The sequence below is a fragment of the Parus major genome, chromosome 3, assembly GCF_001522545.3.
Source record: "Parus major isolate Abel chromosome 3, Parus_major1.1, whole genome shotgun sequence".
In the NCBI taxonomy this organism is placed as follows: domain Eukaryota; kingdom Metazoa; phylum Chordata; class Aves; order Passeriformes; family Paridae; genus Parus; species Parus major.
In genome coordinates this window covers 54091049-54113974 of record NC_031770.1, presented here as the reverse complement: position 1 = coordinate 54113974, position 22926 = coordinate 54091049, and the positions used below count along the sequence as shown (strand labels likewise).

At 40.4% G+C, this 22926-nt stretch overlaps 1 protein-coding gene across 3 annotated transcripts in view; it reads left to right on the top strand.

Moving 5' to 3' along the window:
- Nucleotides 1-22926, top strand: part of TIAM2 (TIAM Rac1 associated GEF 2) — an 87846-nt gene that overhangs the window by 26749 nt on the left and 38171 nt on the right. The window contains exons 7-12 of one of the 3 annotated variants that reach the window (XM_033512735.1): nucleotides 294-356; nucleotides 4563-4727; nucleotides 7409-7513; nucleotides 7934-8012; nucleotides 8911-9003; nucleotides 10051-10311. In XM_033512735.1, the coding sequence (XP_033368626.1) occupies nucleotides 294-356; nucleotides 4563-4727; nucleotides 7409-7513; nucleotides 7934-8012; nucleotides 8911-9003; nucleotides 10051-10311 (766 nt within the window). Of the gene's footprint in view, nucleotides 1-293; nucleotides 357-4559; nucleotides 4728-7408; nucleotides 7514-7933; nucleotides 8013-8910; nucleotides 9004-10050; nucleotides 10312-22926 lie in introns of all 3 variants that reach the window. The other 2 variants (XM_033512734.1, XM_033512736.1) reach the window with 2 other exon arrangements.

The window sequence follows — 22926 nt, the reverse complement described above, 5'->3', positions numbered from 1 at the left end:
AAAACAAGAACATGTTTTATATGTATTTGAATCTGAGTATGCATATAGCTTAAAACAGAAAATCTGCTTAAGTTTTCTTTATATGGAGAGAGCTGTATTTCTTTATTACTTTTAGTCAGAATAAAGCAATAAAAAGTACAAAAAGATCCCTGGGGCTTAGCAGGTTGATATATATTCCTTAATTTAGTTGGTTTTTTTTTTTGTTTTTTTCTCAATGGTTTTAACCAAAACAGATAAGAAGTAAAGGTGTTTATTTGTTCAATCTACTTATTTATCTGTGATGTTTTCAATAGGTTTTTGATTCAGCAGGAGGTCATGGATTTGCTGGCGTGCAGAATTCAGCCAACTCTGCTGAGGTAGGATATGCCTGTTCTCATTCTGTATCATCATGTCTTTGAATTCTTGAATGTGTTTCTCTAAGGTAACGGCAGGGCTGGTTCAGAGACCCTAAAGAGGTTCAAAAAATGTATTTATTGTTAGGTGACAGGATTATAACTCTGCTAATGAAACCACTTTAACATAAGTTTCTGAGCATTCATGGTAAGCTTTAAAAAGCAAAACCAAACCAAGCTCCTAGAAGCTTCTTCACACACTAATGCACACAGTCTGTACACTGTGAGAGAGTTGGGGCCGAGCTTGTTTGAAAGGATCCTTCACAGTGTGGCAAATCATAGGATGGTTTGGACTGGAAGAGAATTTCATAGGTTGTCTGGTCCAATCCCCTGCAATAAACACGAAAATCTTCAACTAGATGAGGCTCAGAGTCCCATCCAGTCTGACCTTGATTGTTTCCAGGGATGGGATGCAACCCAAGGTATACTTTGTCTGCTTCAACAGAACCTTTGTATTTTGAGTTTTAAGGAAAAAAAATCTATGTAAGGTCTGTGGACCATCCCATCAGAGAAGTGAGATTTATTGTAAAGCTGGAGATTGCCCAAGTAAAGGAGAAGGATGGAGCATCCCTCAGCTGCATTACACAGTAAATAGCTTTGATTTGTGTTCTCTGATGCCCAGGAGGAGATCAGCTGCTTTTCCTGCCTGGCCTCAGTCATGGTCTTTCTCCATTCCTTCAGCCTCCATGTGGCATAGGGTTGCCATCCCCTGGTCTGGAAGGACTTCTCCCACTGACAGCAGCTATCCTGTAATCCTGTAACACTGTTTTGCCTTCTGAAAGTATCTTCACATTTTGTCTGTTCTTGGAAAAATTGGATTGAAATACCTGAATTCCCTTTGTTACTTGGCCACTTGCATGTTATTTCTTGGAGTGGGAAAGTATTTAAACCAAATCACTCCTCTGTTTTCAAAATAAATTGTAATTTTGGGGTTGAAATCAATGCCTGGAGAGAACACCTAACAAATTCCTCCAGAATGTACCATAGTGTGTGGTGTGAGATGGCATCCATGTCCCATCTCAGAGACAGCAAACACAATTCATTCCTGTTCAAACATGCTGAAGTGTGGAAAGGTTTGCCACATGAGAAGTGACCAAATCTCTTGGGCACAGCCCCTGAAGGTTTGTCCTGAAGGGCTGTGACACCAGTCCCTCTGTTGGATGCCAACACTCTAGGGGATGGGAGGTTGATGGAGCTGCCTTATACTACAGGGTCTGCTGTGGTTCTCCTGTCCTCTGGCCTAACAGGAGTATTTACTCCTCCTGAACCCTTCTGAGGAGACAGAGAAATGTTTTGAAGGCTCTAGGGAGCAAGCAGAATGAAATGCTCTCTCTTTGGTGAAGTGTCAGCAAAAAGACAAGGTCTGTCTTCTTGTCCCAGCTCTAGGTAAAGCAGCCTTCTCCAAACTCAGGCAGGGGCTCACAGCCCTGTTCCTTGTTCCTGTTTCAGGTAGAGGGGGACCATCAGAGGTTAATGTGGCTGCAGGTTTAGGCCAGGATTTAAAAATTTAGCAGGGCTGTCTTTCAAGACTAGAAAAACCCACACAATTTAGATGCTGAGCAGAGCTCTGGCGCTAGAAAAACATTTTCTTCCTTATTATTTCAACCCTATTTCTGAAACCTTTTTTCAATGGGTATTAAATACAGCGTGGGCATTTTTAAGATCTTGACATTTTGGTGAATCATACGACAACTCAGAAATGATTCATCATAACTTTGAAAACCGTTACTCTGGCATCAGCCTGGTTTCACTGGCTGATTTAAAATGAAAAAACAAAAACAGCATCCAAACCTTTTTGAAATGCTGCCTGTGGAGGGTAGCGAATGACAAATAGCGAAGTCTGCCAGGGAAGCTGTATTTTCCCTGAAAAGGATGATAAAAGCAGAGGCAAATAGTGGGAGGAAATTATGAAGTAACCTATTGGTCCTGCGGCAGCCCTGTGGCACAACATGTGACAGTCTGCAAATCCTGGCGCCTCTTTCTGGAAAATTGGATGGGTTGTTATAACTTCTTGTGGCAATGAATGAATGAACTATTGTGGAATTGGTCACTGCAGGCATAACAGGAAAAAAAATCTCTTTTCATGTCAGATTTTCTGAGACGGAAAATGTGGATGAAGCAACGGTTCCTTGACTGCAGTTAAGGAACACAGTCATGTTTAATAACAGAGGGAAGTTTATCTCAAATTGCATGCTTGAGCATCAGTGTGCATGGCAAGGAGAGGATGTAGCTCACATTGGCTGGCTGCAGATCTTACATCAAAAGGTGGCCTTGAACCTATTTCTCATCACCTTACTCCTCTATGATATGAGGTTACGGATTTTTTTCATCTCTGGCAATAGCGAGATTTATTTCAGTTGCACAGATTTGAAGTGCTAGTGTTGCAGGGCAATAAACCATCGTAGCAGTTGCAAACCTCCCTTGCTGAGGCAAGCATTGCATTGGTTTTCCCTGGAGGAAGCCACCAGGAAAATTCAGCCTGGCTCATTTGTGCTAATCTCTCACAGCCTTCATGCCTTGCCCCCTTTCTCCTTTCTGTTTGCACTTATTTACACTGTGGAGGTAGGTCAGGCTTCATTCTCAGGCAGTTGATTTAGTGCTGGGAGGACTACAGTTCCACAGGAATTATCTTCTTCAACAACACCAGCTTTACAAGCAGGCTGTACCTGCAGCCGCCAAGGTCACACTTCACCTGGTGTAATTTCAACACTGCCTTAAGTGCAGTAGTAGAACACAACTCCTGTTAAGTACAAGCTGATGGATTTCAGTAGGATTTCCATCGCCTGTGTTAACTGAAATTTCATATTCAACTAGTTAAAAGGGATGGTTGAGTGAGACAGTCAAGATTAATGAATTGGCTTACTTCATTAATATTATTCCACCAAACCAGTGTGTTATTCTGGCATCACATTATTACTATGCCACAATCTGGGTTGTCTGTAACTTGAATTTCTGCATTGTTTGGTAATTACCTGGATAGGATTGCTTGCTTCATTGTTTTCACAGCCACAGTTGTTATTTGCAAAAAGAAAATAATATCGGTCTCTCTGTTGCTACTGACAGATTGTTGTCAATTACTTTCATGCCTGAAGCAAGGGAAAGAGTCCCTGTGCAGCTTTTATAGCAGCTTTTAATTGTGGTGCACCCCTGGGCTTGTGTCCCAGTGGAGAGGGGGCAGAATGGTGTAATCAATGGTCTTTATGTAGCCAACAAATCCCCCCAGCCCAACAATCAAACAAAAAATACTAACAAAAAGCAAGGACTCCTGAGAACAGCTTTGGATAGCTTAAGATATGCCTTGGGTGGAAGTCTTGCCACTCTATGGAGTTATTGTCTCTTCCAAGGGACTGCATGGGGAATCAAGGGACCCCATCTGCATAAAATTAAATGCCTTGATATAGGTAATTAAGGGATGTGCTGAATAGGCTGACCCAAATAATATGTGAAACTCCAGATCTGAACAGCTCTCGGTGTTTGTCTTCTCTTTGTGTGACTTCCTTTGAAACATGCAGCCTGAAGTGCAGTACAGGAGAAAGTGTAAAAGTGCAGAGTGAAAAAGGGAATTTGTTTAGGACTGATGATGTGGAGCAAAATGGTAAACAGGCAAATACCCTCTGCTGCCAATGAAACACCATGTTCTCAAACTGTAAATATAATAGGAGTGCTTTATTCCTTTAGTCCTTTATTTTGTTAGGGGTAGCCTTGCTCTGCAGTGCTCTCTGCTGGAATTTTGTTGTCATACTCTGTCAAAATGACACCAACTTTATTTATTTATTAATTTACTTATTTATTTATATGCAGAGTTATTTTACCTGTATCGGTTAGGTAAAATTGCAGTTGCCAGTTCTTCTTAAAAATTGATTTCCACTGTGATATAATACCAGGTAGCTACATATTTCTACAATCAGTTAAATCGATGATTAGTATGAAATAAAGGCATGAAATTCCTTAATGGGAAAGCACAGCAAGTTCAGTCTGAGCTGTAGAAAATCAGGTCTTCGATAGTGAATGACTGCAGATATCAGAACTCTTTCCCTGTCTTGCCATGGAGAAAATACACAATGCTGTTTTTGAATTCATAGCCACTGCAAACTTCTAATGTAATTGCACTGTTTTGTTTTGTTTTTCAACATCTGCATATGTTATACCTTCCTCCCTTGTTTCCAGCAGCAAGTCGACGATTTTTTGAATGTCTACTGCTCAGTGCCAGAGAGCATCCAGAAGGAGAATGCTTGGGAAACACAGACTTACGTTCATTTCTGTGATGGCCAAGCAGTGGCGCTGACACTCAAGCCAGAGCACAGGGTGGAGGATGTTTTGTCTTTGGCGTGCAAGGTACTTATTTTTCATGCACAATTTCACCTTGTAAGTAGCTGTGGACTCGAGAAGAAAGACAGTATATCAGTGGATGTGCAAATAGGGAAAACCATGATAAGATTATCATGATATATAATAATAAAGACATAATATATAATACTAATAATACATAACAAGCATCACTGTCTCAAGGCACTTTGCTCTCTTTCCTTAGTTGTGGTTTTTATATGCTGTAGCCAAGGCAGCAGGGTTGTGGAAAGGGTTTCAAAAAGTGTTGCTGGAGACAGCACACAGGGAGTACTTCAAGAGCAGTGACAGGGTAATCAGCCCTGGGGAGTTTCAGCACATGTCCACTCTGTGCTGTCCTTGCAGCAAACCCAGTTGTTCTGTGCAAATTAATCACAGAGGAGCAGCAGGGACTGGTTGAGTTAGAGCCAGGAGATTAAGACATTTAAGGCTGCTGTGACAAACACTGTCATATAGGTTTGCTTCTGAAAGGACATTTTTAAGCTTTTAATTAAATACAGACTGAGTTTGTGAATTTCAAAGAGTGAGTTCTCTTGTGAAAGTCAGTACTGGCAGTTTGAGAGGGATTGCTGTAGATCATGGAACAGAAAACCAAGTCACAGGTTGAAGGTAAAATAGAAATACCAGTTTTAGCTACAGAAAAAACACCAGCACCTCTGGAACATCGTAATATACCTAACATTTCTGCCTCCATACATCTCAGTTACTTGAGCTTAGCTCTACAACTTCACAATGCAAGTCTCTTAAATTATGCTAAACAGCTTTTTGGGAAAAATAGGTCTTTACCCCCAAGTTCTGTTTTCTGTCCAACTGGTAAATATATATTATTTACTTCACAAGGGGAAAAACAGGAAAAAAAGGAGTCCTGTGCCAGACAAGATCCAGCTGTAGCTTTTGGCATAGGTTACGGTGAATTTCCATGTGAACTCATTGAACTGGCTTGAAGTTAATGAATTTTGAGGCTTTAATGGAGGAAAGGGCCCAATTTAATGGCTCTTTTCACATGCTAATACTGGGTGGAAAAAAAAAAAAAGAAAAAGAAAAAACTTTTAACAATCCAGAGTAAAATATAATTTTTAAATCAAAATAAGTGCTCTGAATTAGGCAAGTCTTCAGGGCATCGTTAAGAAGAAATTATTTTCTCCTGGTGGAGACTGAATCCTTGAGAAAATGTTTAATGTTTGGCATTACTTCTAAAAACTTGTTTGTTCCCCGTCAGGCCGAAGGGATTGTGTCACACACCACTTGGCCAGTAGGTGGCAGGGAAGAGCCAGAACATGCGAGACCCCTAAAGGGGGAAATAAAATTTGTAAAAGTAGAATTAAGCTGAAAAGGAAATTCCTTACCTCTCTTACTCTATCATTCCAAAATATTTGTAATTGTAAAGCTGGCTTTTAATTTTCATTGTCTGTATCGCATGAAAATTTAGTTTTAAATTCCTTGATTTTTTTCTTAAATGTTTTTCTGTTTTATTTTGTCTTTCTATTCTGTGTGTAAAGCTTTTCATAAGCATTCTCTAATGCTGAATACTTTCTGCTCATCTATCCTGGTTCTTTTCCTTCTTACATTTTCATTCTGCTCTGGTGAGTGTAAGGAATCTTTCTTCTTAACAGAAAATGTTTGAATGGTATGTGGGTAAGGCTGAAGTTCGGAAGACTCGCTAGGGTTTTATTTTTCCCCTTCATCCATGCTTTATGAGGCTTGTACTTTTCTCATTTCTGTTTTCCATCTGAGGTTTCTGGATAGCGCATACAAAAAAACTTGTGCATTTGAATTCAATTTTTGAGGATACAGAATGCAAGTAACATGTAAACTGCAGCATGTAATAAAATGTTAATTACCAGTTACTCAACAGAGTTAGATTTTGTAAGATGTTGAGATGCATTAAAGGGGTTAAATAATCCTCAGTGAGGCTGTCAGTCCTCTTCTTTTGGAAATGTTGCTTCCTCCTGTTTTAGAATTGTTAGTCTGTCAATATGCTAAAATGCCATGTTTTGTGCCATAGTCTCACTGGTATCCTGATTTTTTAAGAGCCTCTCATCAGGGGCTCAGCACTTTCAGGCTAATATCCTTTGGGAAAATCCCTATTTCCCTTTGGCTTCCTGTTGAGACAGGATCTTTGCTTTGACCTCATGTGTTAAAAAAAAAAAATAAAAAAATAGGGGAAGCTCTCTGATCACAAATGAAACCCAGCAATAAAAATAAACTCTAATAAAGGCAAACCCTTAGGGAACCTGGTTGCCATCCCATCCCCTCTCCTAAGTGCCCATACGTGCATGCACATTTTCTACATCAGAAGCAAATGCTGCTGAGCAGAGCTGAATCCTTAGAAGTGGTCATAGAAAAAGTGGTGAGTGTTCAGTTCAAAGGGACAGAAGAGTGTTGAGATATCTTTGGAAACATATATTAGTGCTCAGCTAATCTAATAGCCAAGACATGGTGTTTATGAAAGGATTTGGGAAGATCACAAGGCAAAATGGAAATAGCACTGTAACCTTGTATTTTAAGCAATGCATCTAGCTTTGTTTATGCTACAAAAATAGGTAGAAAATTACTTTTTGAGATTGCTTTTGCATGATTTTAGAAGCTTTGTGTGTGTGTATCACTTCTCTGTCTTTTAGGATTCTGGAAATAAATAACGAATTCCAAACTCCATTCTTTTTCTTCTTTAGATGAAACAGCTGGAGCCAAGACACTATGGCCTACAACTCAGAAGACTGGTTGATGAAAATACTGAGTATTGTGCTCCTGAACCATATGAATACATAGTAGACCAGGAAAGTGTGATTCCTTTTAGATAAAGTTTTGTGATATCTGTAGCTGCAGTTGAGTTATCACCTACAAATATGTGACATTTAGATCTAAAAAAAAGGTCTTAAAGCTGTTCTAAGACTGCACTCTGTCATTCTGGTTCACAGTTTTGAGTGGTTAGGTGCTGCAAGCACTTTCTTCAAGAAATGTTTGAAGATTTGAATGAGGCTTTTAGTACAAAAGTAAAGTGTCAGCTTTACCCATCCAGGATGGGTTTTTGGTTTTTAGCTTTAGTCCCACTCACAGCAGTGATGCTTACACAGTAACACAGTTCTCTATGTAATGACAGCAAGTGTTGATGCAAAGAATATTGTGCTTGTTTCTCATGCTGTATCTGGGGTTTAATACTTTTCATAATTTGATGACTTCTGCTATTTTTTTAACAGGTGTATGATGAAATAGAAATTTGTCCATTAAACGTTTATCATGTTCATCTTACAAAGACTGAAAACATAAGTGACTATGGTAAGCTCTCAGGAACGCTTATTTTTATTTTTCTCTTTGCTTATTTTCTCTCTTTGGGACTTTTTTGTTTCTGAGAGCAGATAGAGCCATCCTTGATAGCTCAAAGTGTGAGTCTGCCAAGACCTTGAGGCATTATAGCAAAGGCCCAAACAGATTGTTTTACACTGGCAAGTGCATTTCTTAGGCTTTGGAAGGGTCCACTTTCTAATTTTCCTACAGTGGCCAAATAATTGAAGCATGGGCTTGTCAGAAAAATGATTGTCCTTCTGTGCCAGGAATTATATAAATGCTCTCAGTCAGGCAATGGTCAAGGTCTGCCATTTTTTTATTTTTTTTTTGTAGTGGGATCCTCTGTTGGCACAGTGTCAAAAATATACTTTGGAACTAATTCTGACAGGCTTTTTGTCCGTGGGAGGTAGTTATGCCTAGGAATAATTACAAACCTTGCAAGGATACCTTTGTAAGGCAGCTTTGTGCTGTGCTTTAGCTGCGAGTCAATTCCAAATTATTATTTTCTGGCCTTTCCCACTCACTAGTCTAGTATAGTTTGGGCTTCCAGTTTTTGGAATTGTTTAATACACATCTATGCCTGATGGACACTCTGCAGAACTCTTACTGTAACGGTGGGCTGTGCTGTGTTATGAAAATGTCATGGAGCTGAAGTAGAAAATATTTTTTTTGAAATGTAATATTTTTTTTTTACAGCAGAGCATGGCATTTTCTGGGAGTTGAAAAGTCTTACTAATTTTAACAATCCCCATGTGATAATTTCTATATGCTCTATGGGTGTGTTCTCGTGAGAAGTATCTGCCTTCTCATGTAAAGTCTACTAAATACAGGAAATAAAAGGGAAATATTCCCAAGAAAGTTTATTTGATTTAAACTTGTTTTACTTCAGGCTTTGCTGTCACAGCCCAAGTTGCTGGAAATGAGCATCTCACCCATATCTTCGTAAGTGATGTTCTCCCTGATGGACTGGCATACAAGGAAGGTATTGTATCCCGTTTGTGTTTAAAACTATTATTCATTATATTTTTTGAGTCCAGAAGCTTGAAAGAGCTTTAGTAATGCTGTCTGAAATGTTTCTTGGCTTTTACTGTTCAGAGTTTTCTTTCCTGAAGACCATGGAGAGTACGCAATAATAAGAAAAACAGTGTACACAGCGTACACTGATTTATCCTTTCAGTGTAGTGGGGACAGTTCTTGTTCACCCTTGGAGGCAAAGTCTATGTTCAGCCATCCAACCGAGTGCTTTTGCACAGAGAAATGAACTGGAGAAAGTTCATCTCACACTAGGGAACTTGATGGGCTTGATCAGTTTCTATGACCCATCGCTCCCACTTTTGCTGGCAAAAAACCTTCCTCCCCAGAATAGTTTTCTGCATACATTTCTGTGAGCACCTTCCCACTGTGCTGCTCAGAAACTGTGCCTCTCCTCATCGGCACGTGTGAGGATCACGTGGCTTCTGCTCCCTGAAAAATAGCCCTAGAGAAATGGAGACAGAGATACTCATTTGCTACTTGATGGTAATATCTACTTGGTTTTGCTGACTTAGAAAGACAGCACTTGCCACTATTTAGATTTATATAAAAGCTGATAAAAACTCCATCCTTAGTTGTTGCAGCTTTGCATGAATAATCTGATCTGTGTGACTAGTGCCTTGTTCTTCACAGATGATGAAATATGTGTTATAGTGCTGTATAGTGATGGTATCTGGTTGTGAGGGGTGCTTCTGTTCTAATCTTCTTGAAAGCTGTGCTGCTCTCCCACCCACCTAATTCTGTAGCATCTTTAAACAAAACCAACTTGATTGCTGTACTGTGGGTAGCACCTATCAAAGTAAGCAAGCATGAGGTCAGTCTGTACAATTACAGCACAAATAAAGCTCCCATTGGTTCTAATGGACTTGTGGTAGGATTAGGCTATTTGAATTCGAACCAATAAGATAAAAGGCGAGTCGGCATAAGGCTTGGGTTGTGACCCTTTTTATATTATGTTACCTTTTTTTTTCTTTTCTTTGCTTTCACATGCTGCCAGGGCTCCGAGTAGGCAATGAAATCCTGAGCATAAATGGAGAGGCTGTGTCTGATCTTGATCTCAGGCAGATGGAGTTACTGTTTTCAGAGAGAAGTGTAATGCTTACAGTGAGAATGAGCCATTGTGGGACCCAGCAACCCTTATGTGTGTCCTGGTCAGATGGTGACATTTCCAGGGACCCAAAGAGTTTGTTACCCCCTCCAAACCAGTCACAGCTCCTGGAGGAGTTTCTAGATAACTTCAAAAAGAACACAGCAAATGGTAAGAAATTGACAATAATTCTATTACTTTCACCTCACTTCAAATATCACTGTTTTTTAAAACTCAGTAAAATTATGTGCTTGCCTTAAAAACACTGAAGTACAAGCTGTTTAAGTTCCATTTGTGCTCAATATCTGTCTGTTATTGTTTTTTAGGGAACAGAAATGTAACAGAATATGATTATATCTGTAGGGAAATGATAATATTTTAATCTATTTGTCTGTACCATCCAGTGTTATCAAGTGTTCTCTGAACTGTCCTGTGTCATTTTGAGTATCTCCAACACATCCACTTCCCAGGCACCAGTGGTTGAAATGTTGTGATGGCTTTCAGAAGCAGAGTATTGTTCTGTGTTTGCCATGCTTTCTGTGTGTACCACATGTACATACCATATACATTAAGGGTATCTTCAATGTCATCATCACCTCAGAAAGGAGTCATTGAGCTCTGCTCCCATCCAGGGATAATTTGCTCCTGTTGGGTACAGCGGCTGCTGTGTAGAATAAAGCCTATGAAAGGAGATTTTGTGGGGATTGTTCTGTTTCTACCTGCTCGTATTCCTTACTCAGTGTAATCCCACTGGTGGAGGATGTATCCTAACAGTGTCAGGTGAGATCCTGGTGGGTTGCCATGTGAGGAGCAGCAGGCAGGGAAGGTGCCTTCATGGTAAGGAGCTCTCCTGGATGTCATCACAACCCCCCAGCCCCAAGGAGGTGCCAATGGCCACTGCTGGGTTGCCTTTTCAGCTGGAAGTAGCACAAAGTGGGGCTCTGCCACTGTGGGTGGAGGTGAGCCATGGACTCACTTCCTTTCCTTTATCTAATGTTACTTCGTTGGAGAACCACGTTTTGTGATACCAGAACACTTGTGAATATCTGTCTGAAATAGAAAGTATGTGGGGCTTTGCTCCCCTTTCCTCCCACTCCTTGACTATTTTTCAAATAAGTTAGAAGCAAATTTAACAAGATTTTCAGTGTAAAAGGTGCAATTTCGTTGCTCTGCCTCTGGAGGATGCTAGTAAAATTCTGCAGGAAAGCTAGCCAAGATGCAGTGCTGTGTGAAGGGAGCAGCAAGAGATGCAAAAAGAGATCACAGATTTTTGCATATAATTACGATGGCAAGTGTTTTCTGATTGGAATTTTTTTCGTAATTAAAAATGGGAGAGGAGAAAGAATCACATAGGAGAAGTTGTTAGAATGGATTTAATTATAAAGCAATTTTATTAGGTCATCTTTTGAAATTAAAAGAAATCTGAATACAAGATTTGTGATTCAGTAAGTAGCATCTCTCTCAGGGGCCTTATTTCAATTTAAAATGCCATTAAATTGACTAGTGGCACATAAAAGTTAGTGTCATAAACCAAAAATTATGATAGAGCTAATTAATTACATAATTATATCAGGGCTATCATCAAGCTTGTTGGCTTGATATCATAGGCCGGCGTTACCTCGAGTATTCAGTGTAATAAATGTATGTGTCCACTCACTAGATTCCTCATTCCTCAGGGATAAATTTGCAACCTGTGCAAATATTCCATTATGATAGGAAATTACTGTAGTATGTATTATACTTTAAGCACTAGTGGATAAAGGGACATAGTATATTTGCTTTTCTGCTTAAAAGCAGTTAAGGAAGATTTATTTTATTCTGAAAGGGAACAAATAGTTCTAAATTAAGCTTCGTGAGAAGAACTTTTATGTTAATTGAATTCAGTGCTTAGTGTCTGATCACCTGATCAGTTCAAATGGAAACAGAAGAAAATGGCATTACTTTGAATTAATAGATAATCATAAAGTAACTGTTTATTAACTGCTTTTTAACTGTTCTGTGTCCTGTTACTCAGGAATTGAATAAGATTTTAGATAGTAGAGGGGGTATTTAATGATCCAAACAGGGATTTGGAGGCCAAGGACTCCAGTCTTCAGGAAATTCATAGAATCATTAAGGTTGAAAAGAACTTAATAGTCATCAAGTCCAACATTTGACCAGATGCTGCCATGCCAACCAAACCATAGCACTCAGTGCCACCTCCAGTTGTTCCTTGAACACTTCTGGGGATGGTGACTCTACCACATCCCTGAGCAGCCTATTCCAATGCCTAACCACCCTTTCAGTGGAGAAGTACTTCCTGATATCCAACCTGAACATTCCCTGGTGCAGCTTAAGGCTGTTTCCTCTTGTCCTGTTACTTGTTCTCTGGGAGATGAGGCCAACCCCCACCTGGCTACAGTCTCCTTTCAGGTGGTTGTAGAGAACAACAAAGTTTCCTCTGGGCCTTCCTTTCTCCAGGCTAAATACCCCAGCTCCCCCAGCCACTCCTCATATGACCCTCTGCAGACCCTTTACCAGCTCTGTTTCCCTTCTCTGGACTTGTTCCAGCCCCTCAATGTCCTTCCTGTAGTGAGGGGCCAGAACTGATCACAAGACTCAAGGTGTGCCCTCACCAGTGCCAAGTTCAGGGGGACAATCCCTGTCCTGCTCCTGCTGGCCACACTATTGCTGATCCAGGCCAGGATGCCATTGGCCTTCTTGGCCACCTGGGCACAGCTGGCTCATGTTCAGCTGCTGTTGACCAGCACCCCCAGGTCCTTTTCTGCCAGGCCACTTCCCAGCTGCTCTTCCCCAAGCCTGTAGCGCTGCCTGGGGTTGTTGCAGAGCCTGGCACTTGGCCTTGTTGAACCTCATACCACTGGCCTCAGACCATTGATCCAGCCTGTCCAGATCTCTCTGGAGACCTTCCTGCTCTCCAGCAGACCAACACTCCAACCAAATTTGGTGTCACCTGCAAACTGACTGTGGGACATTTGATTGCCTTGTCCAGATCATCGATAAATACATTAAACAGGACAGGCCCCAGCACTGAGCCCAGAGGAACGTCACCCGTGACTGACCTACAGCTGGATGAACTCCATTCACCACTGGGCTCTCTGGACCCAGCCATCCAGCCAGTTTTTAACCCACTGAAGAGTGCACTTGTCCAAGCCATGGGCTGGCAGTTCCTGCAGGAGAATTCTGTGGGAGACAATGTCAAAGGCTTTACTGCAAACTAGGTTGGCTTTGTCCACAGCCTTTCCGTCATCCATCATGGTTGGGTCACCTTGTTATAAAAGGACACCAGGTTGTTCAAGCAGGACATGGCTTTCCTAAACCTTTGCTAGCTGGGCCTGATCCCCTGGTTGTCCTGTTTTATACTGTTCTGTCTGCTTGCGTAGAGTTGAGTGAGTCACTCTTAAGACCACAGTTTTCAAAAATAATTTCTAACATTTGCTTGTCCATATTGAGTCTGTTCTTCTGAAGTAGCACCTCTGAAAGTCAGTTTGTGCTGGAAAAGGGGACCTTTTTAAAAAATCAAGCACAATTTGGCCGAAGGTACATATCAGAAGTTAAAAAAACCTCAGTTTTTTAAACAGGCTTCTGCTGTTCTGCCTCTGTGATTTTAGAAATTAACCCTGTCTTTCTAGAGGCTATGAGGATTAATGAGCTAAAATTAATAAAGTGCTTAGAAAATGGAAATTTTCAGCACTGAGTCACACAGCAATGCCCTGCCTAGTGGTTGGTGATGACCACCATGCAAAAGCAAAACAGAACTTAAAATCACTGGGTTCATATAACTTGGACAGTAATAGTTTTCCCACATTTGTTTACAGTTTAGTAACATCGTTGTAACTCTGATGAATACCTTTTCCTACATAATCTGCTGTGTTGAGGATACCCAATTATACCTCACGGTAAACCTTGGCAGCTTTTACTGTTCAGATGGGAAGTGATTGACTTTCTCCAAAGCCACTAATTCTGCCACTCCTGAAAATTTCTCCCAGGGAATTTTTGGTGAGAGTGATTCATTTTCTCCAAGAGGTTGTCATACCCTTGTTAGCTGTATTTTGGACCTGCTGTGGTTGTATCATTTGATCTCCCACATGGCACCACTATATTCCTGCTGCTTAGCTGCTTGGCGAGTAAAAAGCTTATCTTGGAAAAGAAATTAGATGAAATACTTTTAAAAAATGCACTCATAAATGCAGAGCAACTAAATTTGCTCCAAGCTCCAGTGCCAAGGAAATTAAAGAAATATTTATGTAGAATTAAAAAATAAGGAAATTGTTGAAAACTATATTTAGGGCAATGCTGTGTGGGTTTATGGTATATCTATAGATATATCTATGGTATGAGGCAGAAGGTGGCATCATTAGTAGGTGTGAAAATCCATTGCAGAATGTTAGTTACTGTCAGAGTTGGGCAATTTTTCTCTTTCCTCAGCAAGTGTGTTTTTGCCAAAAAAAAGCTGTTGTTTTTCGTTAGCTGACACTGTTGAAATCAACCCTAATTTGTAAATAGAACTCTGTGATAAAAAAAGAGAAAAAAAAAGGTGGGGGATGGCAGGTTGGAAATGCTTTAACAAGTTTCCATGATGAAACACTTTCATCTCTGAGGGTTAGAAAGTTAAATAGGAAAGAAACCACTTAAAAAAAAAATAAAAAAGGAAAGAAGAAAATTTAAAAAAAATATAATAAATGGCCATATTGTTCCAGTGCTCCATGCTGTACTACTCACCTGTGGAGTAGGATGCTTACTTTCTGTGCAGGACCTGGGTTCCTGTCTGTCTTGTCTTTCTGGAAGCACAGTCCCAGGAGCAGTGAAGAAGTCTTGGGTGCTGCTGACATGGAGGAGGCTTGCTCCTCCTCCTCCTCTTCCTCTAGCCCCATAGCACTCCTCCCACCCCTGTGCTGGCAGCACTTGCTGCAGCCCCTGCAGCTAGTCAGGGAGAAAACTTTCTCCCCAGCCCCTGCACACTCAGGGAGTTGAACTGATGGGTGCAGAGTTCTGACAAGGGCCAGAGCCAGGTAAGGAGGAGGAGGAGGAGCAGTGGGGAGCAGGTGCAGGGGAGAGCTGGTTGCAAGGAGAGCTACTCTCAGGTAGAAAGTTCTCTTTCAGTTGAGATGCCCAAAGAACACTGCTCTAGCCACTTTGGAGAAAGAGTTTTGCCCTCTGCTTTCCTTCCTCTTGCCCTGATGTCTGGGCAGCAGTGTAGGCTGGGACACGCTGGTTTGTGTCAGTCCTGCTGAAGCTGTTTTGTGCTGTATAAGGTATGGCTGGAGTCAGGGAGGAAGAGAGTCAGGCTCCGTGCTTTTTGACAAATGGCTGGGCTGTGTGCTGGAGAGAAGCAGTTACATTTTAGCTCCTGATCTTCTAAACATTGAGATATTTTTGCAAAGTGTCAGTGCTTCAGGAGGAGGATCACTGGTTTGACTCCTCACCTGAAAAGTGGCTCTTCTATTTACCAAGACATATGCAGCATCTGATTTTAATCTTAGTAAGCACCCACAGAAGCAAAGCTCATCAGTTGGCCAAAGGTTTACTTTTTATATGACTAAATTATTTTAAAAAATATTACCTTAATAATAACTAATTTGGATTCAATTCCAAGGTACTTCCTGTTTCCAATGCACTTTTCTAGGTGTTCTAAATGCCTCTGTAAAGTGTTTTTTTAAAAGTGTAAAGTGTACTTTGTCAGATACCACTGAGTTGAAGGAGGAAAAGGAAGACGGAGGTTGTCTCTGCTGCCAGCTGTCTCTGCACGTCGCTGTGCACACCTTTCCACACAGCTCCCCATACATCCTCTTTCAGCCCAAACCCGCCCTGAGGATCAGAAAGACCTGTGTGTCCTTCTTAAGAGAAGAAATAGAGTTAGGAGGATGTTGACACTAAGGTGGCCTCTAGCTCCGACAGCCGGGGGCTGTGCCGGGACCACTGGCTCAGACCACTCTGCTTCTTACTGTTTGCTCACAGCTTTTTGTAAATGACTTTAATGCATTGCTGAAAGCATTTAGTAAGCTAAAGTAAAACTAAAACTTAATTGAAAAGAATTTCTAAAATAAGTTTTACTTTTAGTTCTGCCCAAATCAGGTCCTGTTTGTTTGCCTAGATGCTGTTTCAACATATAAATTCTCTTCGCTGTGCTATAGGGCATCTCCTTCCTTGTGTGTTGTGTGTGAGGTATCAAAGAAATCTGTTTTTATTCTTTCACAGGAAATTCCTTTGAGCTCAGAAGAGGTGAATATTGCTTCTTAGCTTCTCAAGTCCCAAGGATATCCACAGTCCTGTTAGATAATGGGCCCTGATCTCTGCTAGTTGTGCAGATCTGCATGCATTGCTCCCCCTCTTTCCTGGTGGATCTAATGCCAGGTATCTGAGGGTTTTGTGTGGCATACTAGGAGAGCCCCTCTGTAACACAGACATGTACCTCTCTATGCAGCATGACTGCTTATCTGCCTGAAGACAGATGACTCTGCTGGGTTTTCTTTTTCTTACTTATTACTCAATTCAGTGGGAAACCACGTAGATGTGATAGAGGTGCTCAAGGGGCGGGCTGTGTGTTGACAATAGTCTTGGACAGCTGTGGTGTGTTGGCTCCTGCTCCAAACTCTTTTTGTGCTCTGAACACAAGTGTCTTCGTCCTACACTCCTGTGAATCACTGGGAAAAGACTGGGTCTGACCTGTGACAATACCTGGGGCTGTAGCAGTGTAGAGTCAATTCAGAGAAACATTTGTCTCTTTGGAAGCTGGATCCATTGGACCACTTGTGCCTACTGCATGTTTTGTAAGTGTTTCCCAAGAGTGGTGGTTTAATGAACTCTTGCTGGCACTTGACAAACTGTCCTGTTGGTTTTCTGCTAGATGTGTGTGCACCAAATTGAAAGGTTGCTTATGCTATAAAATGCTCTTCTATGTACTTTCCTACTGAAAGAGCATTTTGTTCTGCTTTCCTAAATGCTGCTATGATTTAATCCCTGTGAAGTCAGTGGGCCAAATTGTTGGGTTTTTTTTTTCCTGGTGTAAACTTCATTAAACCCTGTATAGCTGCACCTTCTGGCTCAGTGATATGTAGGCATAAATCATCATATTGCCCTTCCTACTAAATTCTGTAGAATGACAATATGGATAGCAAGGAGGTTTATTAATTATGATAAAGTTGGAGGCATCCACATATAGACTAGTGTCGTAGAAATGATTTAAAACACATCAAACAGCAGATGTTCTGTGTTTCACAGAGGTAAGGTAGGTTGAGTAATGATAAGAACTGTCTAAGCTAGCCACAAACTCTTGCTAAACTATTAACTAATTTTTCCTCTCCTTTTTCCTTTCTGTTTTCATTACTTTTGTGCCTATAAATCTGAGATGGAGAAGAAAATGTACCGCTGAGGTGGTACATTTGGAACCTGGGCAGGGCTAGCTCCATTTCCTTTCCAGATCTCCTCAGTGCAAGTGACCTGTGTGGGCAGCCAAAGCCTCCCAAGTGAGCAATCCTAGGGAACAATCCTGCAGGAGCAGCAAAAACAAGAAGAGGGACCCCCTGACATCACCCCTGCATGTCCAGCAGCTCTAGCCTGGGAGACCTAATGGTATCAGTGGGACACAGCCTGTGCTGACTTGGAGACGATGGTGGTGTAGAGGACCTAGAGACGATGGTGGTGTAGAGGACCCAGTTTGGGCTCTGCTGTGTCTTACTCCTCCATGCTGCAGCCACAAACCTCCAGCTGTTGAACTGGAATAGGAGGGTGATGCATTAGCTGTGGCTAACACTGGCCTCCAGTGAGAACTTGTGGAAGAAGGCATTTGTTAGGCACTTAGGAAACAAATGCATGTAGGAAACAGTCTGAGAAGCTGGTGTGAAGTGTTAAACATCAAGCTGAAAAGGCTGAACAGCTGCCTGACTGGCAGATACTTGGGCAGAGAAAGTTTAGAATGCTAAATAACCGAATAGAAACACACCACTGAGATGCAGGGGCTAATCAGGCATTGCTACAGAAGGGCAGGCAGCTATTTCCTGTTATGTTGCTAATTTGTATCTCCTATAGATTCCTGAATCAGCTAATGAGTCAAAAGACTTTGCCTCACCATGAACTGTTAATGGACAAAGGAGTCTAAAGGACTCTGCTCCAGCATCAAAATAGATGTTTCTGTAGATATTTAAGAAAAAAAAAAGAAATATAAGAGAGCATAGAGCAGCCTATAGAAAGTCAAACTTGCACAAGTAGGTGGTTGATTGGAGTGAAGCCACTGTTCAGCATGTTGCCCAAAATGTCTTAAGAAAGCTGTATGATACAAAAATATTTGCGTGAACATACTGCCTTTTTCTATACTTGAAAATGTGGAATGTTAAAAGAAGAAGTGTCACTTCCCTCTGAAAGGGGAGAACAAAGGAAAAAGACTTGTCCTGCTTGATCATTTCAGATCCTAGCCAGAAGTAGGAATTTCTCTTTGTCTAGGCAGTGTCACATATGTAAATAGAAGCAGCCCAGTTGCACTGTACATTGGGAAACATGTAGAGCACCTTCTGATGTTTCATAGTTTGTTCCCTGAAGCCAAAACATATGGATGAGAGGGGCCATGAAGGGAATATTCTTGGCTGGTCTGTAATTGCATGTCTTGTTTGGTAACAATTAGTCTAGTTAGTGACAGGCCTCTAGTAATTCTGTGTTTAAGAATCCTATCTAGGAAGTCTGATGTTATGACAGCTGTATGCTAATTTTCTTTTCAGTTTTTTACATATGGAAAGGATTCCTGAATGAGTTTCCAGCTACACCAAGGAGTCACCGGTTGCAGCCTTGAAGCTAACCTAAGAATATACCTTCTAGCCAGTCCCAAAATAGGTCACAAAACATCCAGACCACCAAAAAGTGATAGAAGCCAGAACATCTTACAGAGATTTAATAATTTCTGAATTACTAAATTCAGTTAATTTTATTTGTTTTTCTAACATGTTCAGTTTTCTAGAGACTGAAGTTACTTTTGCTAGTAGATTAAAGTCACGATAATTTAGCAATGAGTTTGAGCTAGTTGTTAAACTTCCAGAAGAACTTGAAAATTGCCTAGGCAAAAAGAGGAAAGTGGTTTTGAGTTGATAATAAATTCAGTGTTTCACTATCTTTTTAACTGTTGGTTAAAGCAGCATGAAAGCTCTAAACCACAGTACAGTTAGTAACCACAATTACTGCCTGCAAATAAATTAGGATTTACTCCAGCAGCAGAGTGAATGCTGTGAGTACCAACTGTGGGGAAAAAAATGGACTGTCACTGTATAATAGTTAAAGACTTATAAAGATTCAATGAATTGACCTGACATGAACACTCAATGAATTGGAGATTAATAAGAATCTGAACTTGGACTCCATGGTACCTCAGTCTCTTGCCCAAATCCATAGAGAACCTCAGTGAAGATAAAAAGTGAACCAAATTGCTTTGGTTTTTAGCTTGAAGTGGTAGAGAATATGGTGTGTTTCAATGGACATATCTCATCTGTGGCTTCAATCCACCTACTTCTCTTAAAAATCTGTTTTCTTAATGCAGAAGTTACCTAGAGACAGTTTTCAGCCTAGAAATCAAATGTGACCATAAAAACTCCTCATGAATAAGCTCAGTGTGTAGCAGCTGTTTTTCATATGCTGAAGCTTGTATTAGTAGTATGTAAGAAGGCAAAAAACAGATTTGTTTATTTATTCACTACTATGACATGCAGAGGAAATAGATGAATAATGAAGTAAAGTATGACCTTTCAGTCCACTTTTCCTAGGTGGAAATTAGATCTCCACTTTTTACTTGAGATAGACCATTCTTGTGTCATGGTCTTTGAATTTTTCCTCTGCTGATTTACCACCAAATTTCTAATAATCTTTCTCTGGCCAAAGAATGTTTAGGAAAAAAAAACACCTGCTTTTATTTGAAGGCCTTGAATAATTCTGTGTCTCCAAAGACCTCGTGATGAAGGCCCAGATATGATGGAAACCCTGGAGCAGAAACTCCGGTGTCCTCTTGTAACAAAACTTCACCAAACTTACCCAGGTGTATCCCCACAACTTCGTCTTCTAGACCCTCCTTTTATTAGCAATTTTTCCAGTTCAAATGGCCATTGTAGGACAGTTAATGAATCTTCCATGGAATTTTCTTTTGCTTCTCTTCTTCCTGACCATAGTTATTGCGTTCTTTGCAACCTAGAGAAAACTCTAGAGGGCTGTAGAAATTGTGTGGGCTCTGTCATATTTACCAACTGGTGGGTGCCCCTTCCCTGCTGATCCCAGGGGAGAGCATGAGCCAAAGAACTGAAAAGACTTATCCTCCCATAAGCAAGACATACAAGTAGGTGAACTAGTGAACCCAGAATCCTCCATCTCTCTGGTGAAACTTGGATGCCTTCTTGAACGGAGATTGTGAGAATGTCTCTTGAAAGCCATTCAATAAATTCCTTTGGATCAACTGTTACTTTTTGAAAGATACTTCTTGAAGTTTCTGAGTAAGGCAAAGGATACAGAAGGAAATGCCCACAGATCTATTTTATCAACTTGATTACAGAAGAGTAAATATACTGTTGAAAACTTAAAATGTATTTGGTTGTATGAAACCAAAAGAAATAAGCACACACATGCTACCTGCCAGGCAGAACAGTTCAACTGAAGTTATGAGAGCTGGTCTCTGAGGGAGCATTTTTAGAGCTCATTGTGCTGATATTACTCTTCTCCAGGCAATGCTGGAATGGTTCACCTACCACTCCCTGTTTTTCAGTAAGTCTGAAGGCATGAAGACCACCAAAGCTTTGTTCCTTTCTGAGAGCTGGCTCAGACTTTGGTATTATTTGCACCAGGGATTTTGAAAATATTTGTTATCTTCTCTTGGAAGTTTACTTTTCTCTTGATAGTAGCATTGGCTAGAAGAATATGAGAACTGTAAGCTTATCATAATTAACTGATCAGTCTGGAGAATTTGCACAACAGTGGAAAATGCAGCTTTCCACACACCTGGCTTAACTTTATTACCCAAGTGTAATATCTCATTTCCAGATAAACCGTACAGCCAATTATGGAAACTCTGTAATAGGGAGTGGGAGAATATCCTACATGCTGAAGATCAGCTGCATTGTGTTTTTATTGGCAAATTTTAGAACATTTGGGAATTAGTGAAAATATTGAATACATTATTTCCTAGTGGACAGTCTGGACCTCCTGCAATCCTTTATAGCTGTGGATCCTATTTTTTTTCAAGGTAAAAATCATGTTACTATTCTCAGAAGTAAGTTGTTGTCCACTTTATTGCTGTTTTGCCTCATCTATCTGAAATCACTGGACAACACCAGTGCTTAAAAAAATGCTGTCAGTTGCTCTGATCTGAGTCAGGATATCAGTCTTTTACAGACTAGGCCAAGCCCATGATAACTGCTTGAGTGCCAGTATATCTACAGCATCTAACATTGCAGATTAAAAACTGCAGCAGAGAGAGCAGGAAGTGAGAGTCCTCTTTCCCTTTCAAGTGCCAGAGAGCTACAAACAAGAAAATGATCAGTTTGTTGCAGTGGAGTTGTTAATGAACATCAGAGCTGGAGTCAGCAAGAAACTGGGGTAGGACATCTGTTGGGGCTTATAATCCATGTGCACTTGTGATAAAAATGTTCCCTTAGTCATAAACATTCTTTGCCAGGATCTTTAAGCACCAGTATTAATGAAACTTCTTGTGCTCTGCTGGAGAGACAGAGGCTCCTGGCTATTTTAACCTGTGTAGCTGTATTATGTATGTATGTATGTATCTGTGAAACATTTGTGCTATTACTGGTAATAGACAAACCAAGGATGGGAAGGAATTTCCAGACTCAGCATGTCCAATCCTCTGCTTGTTATGGCTTTGGGACAACCCTTATTGATACATTTATCCTATTCCATTTTCAAATAGATTGTTTGCATTCTTTGTGCCTAGGTAAGTCTAAGAAATTTATTCGTGTGATTGTTGAAAGCCAGTCTTTAATTGCCTGCGTAGACATCTTCCTGGCCAGCGTAATGACTGATCACTATCTGCTGACCTTGGCCATTGCTTAAGTAGCTCTAGCTCACAACTACATGTTGTCAACCCCTTCTCCACACTTCCATGATTTTCTGTCATGTTTCCAACTCATGAGTCCCAGTTTATAGAAGCAGTGGTTCTTACAGGTCCCTGAAACTCTCTCCCATGCAATTTCATTCCAGGACTGTGCTTTCATCTTCAAGGTTGTCCATATTTCCTTTATTCATCTCCAGTCATGCTCCTAATTAATGCTCTGTATTCACTTTGAATGATTTGAGTATTTAATTGGACTACTTACTATTGTAATGTCTTTGCTGAGACAAATAATGAAATAATCAAATAAAATTAGTCCCCAAACCCACCTTGGACACAATCTATAATCTAGCATTTTCCAGGCCTAGGAGTTAATTCAGACAAATCTGTTCTCAACTTACCTGCTAACTAGTTCTGTCTTAATTCCTATCCTTTTCATTTTGGCTAACAATTTCCCTTGGAACATTATGAAAGCTTCTTGTTTCTTTTTTTCTTTTTTAAACTAAGTTTCCAGGAGGTTATTTTTATCCTACAATTTTTCTTTAAAAAAATATTTTTTTAAAGGTGAATATCAGATTATTTTGACACAACCTGCTTACCCATAGTGTATATATGTTATATTCCGTTTATCTTCACATTTCTGATTTTTCTTTCCTTGAATCTATTGTGAAAGCCTATGGTTACTACATAGGTTATAGATCTGTATTTTCCAAAATGAGATTACCCCAGAATTCTCATTCTTTCTTTGAACATAGCTA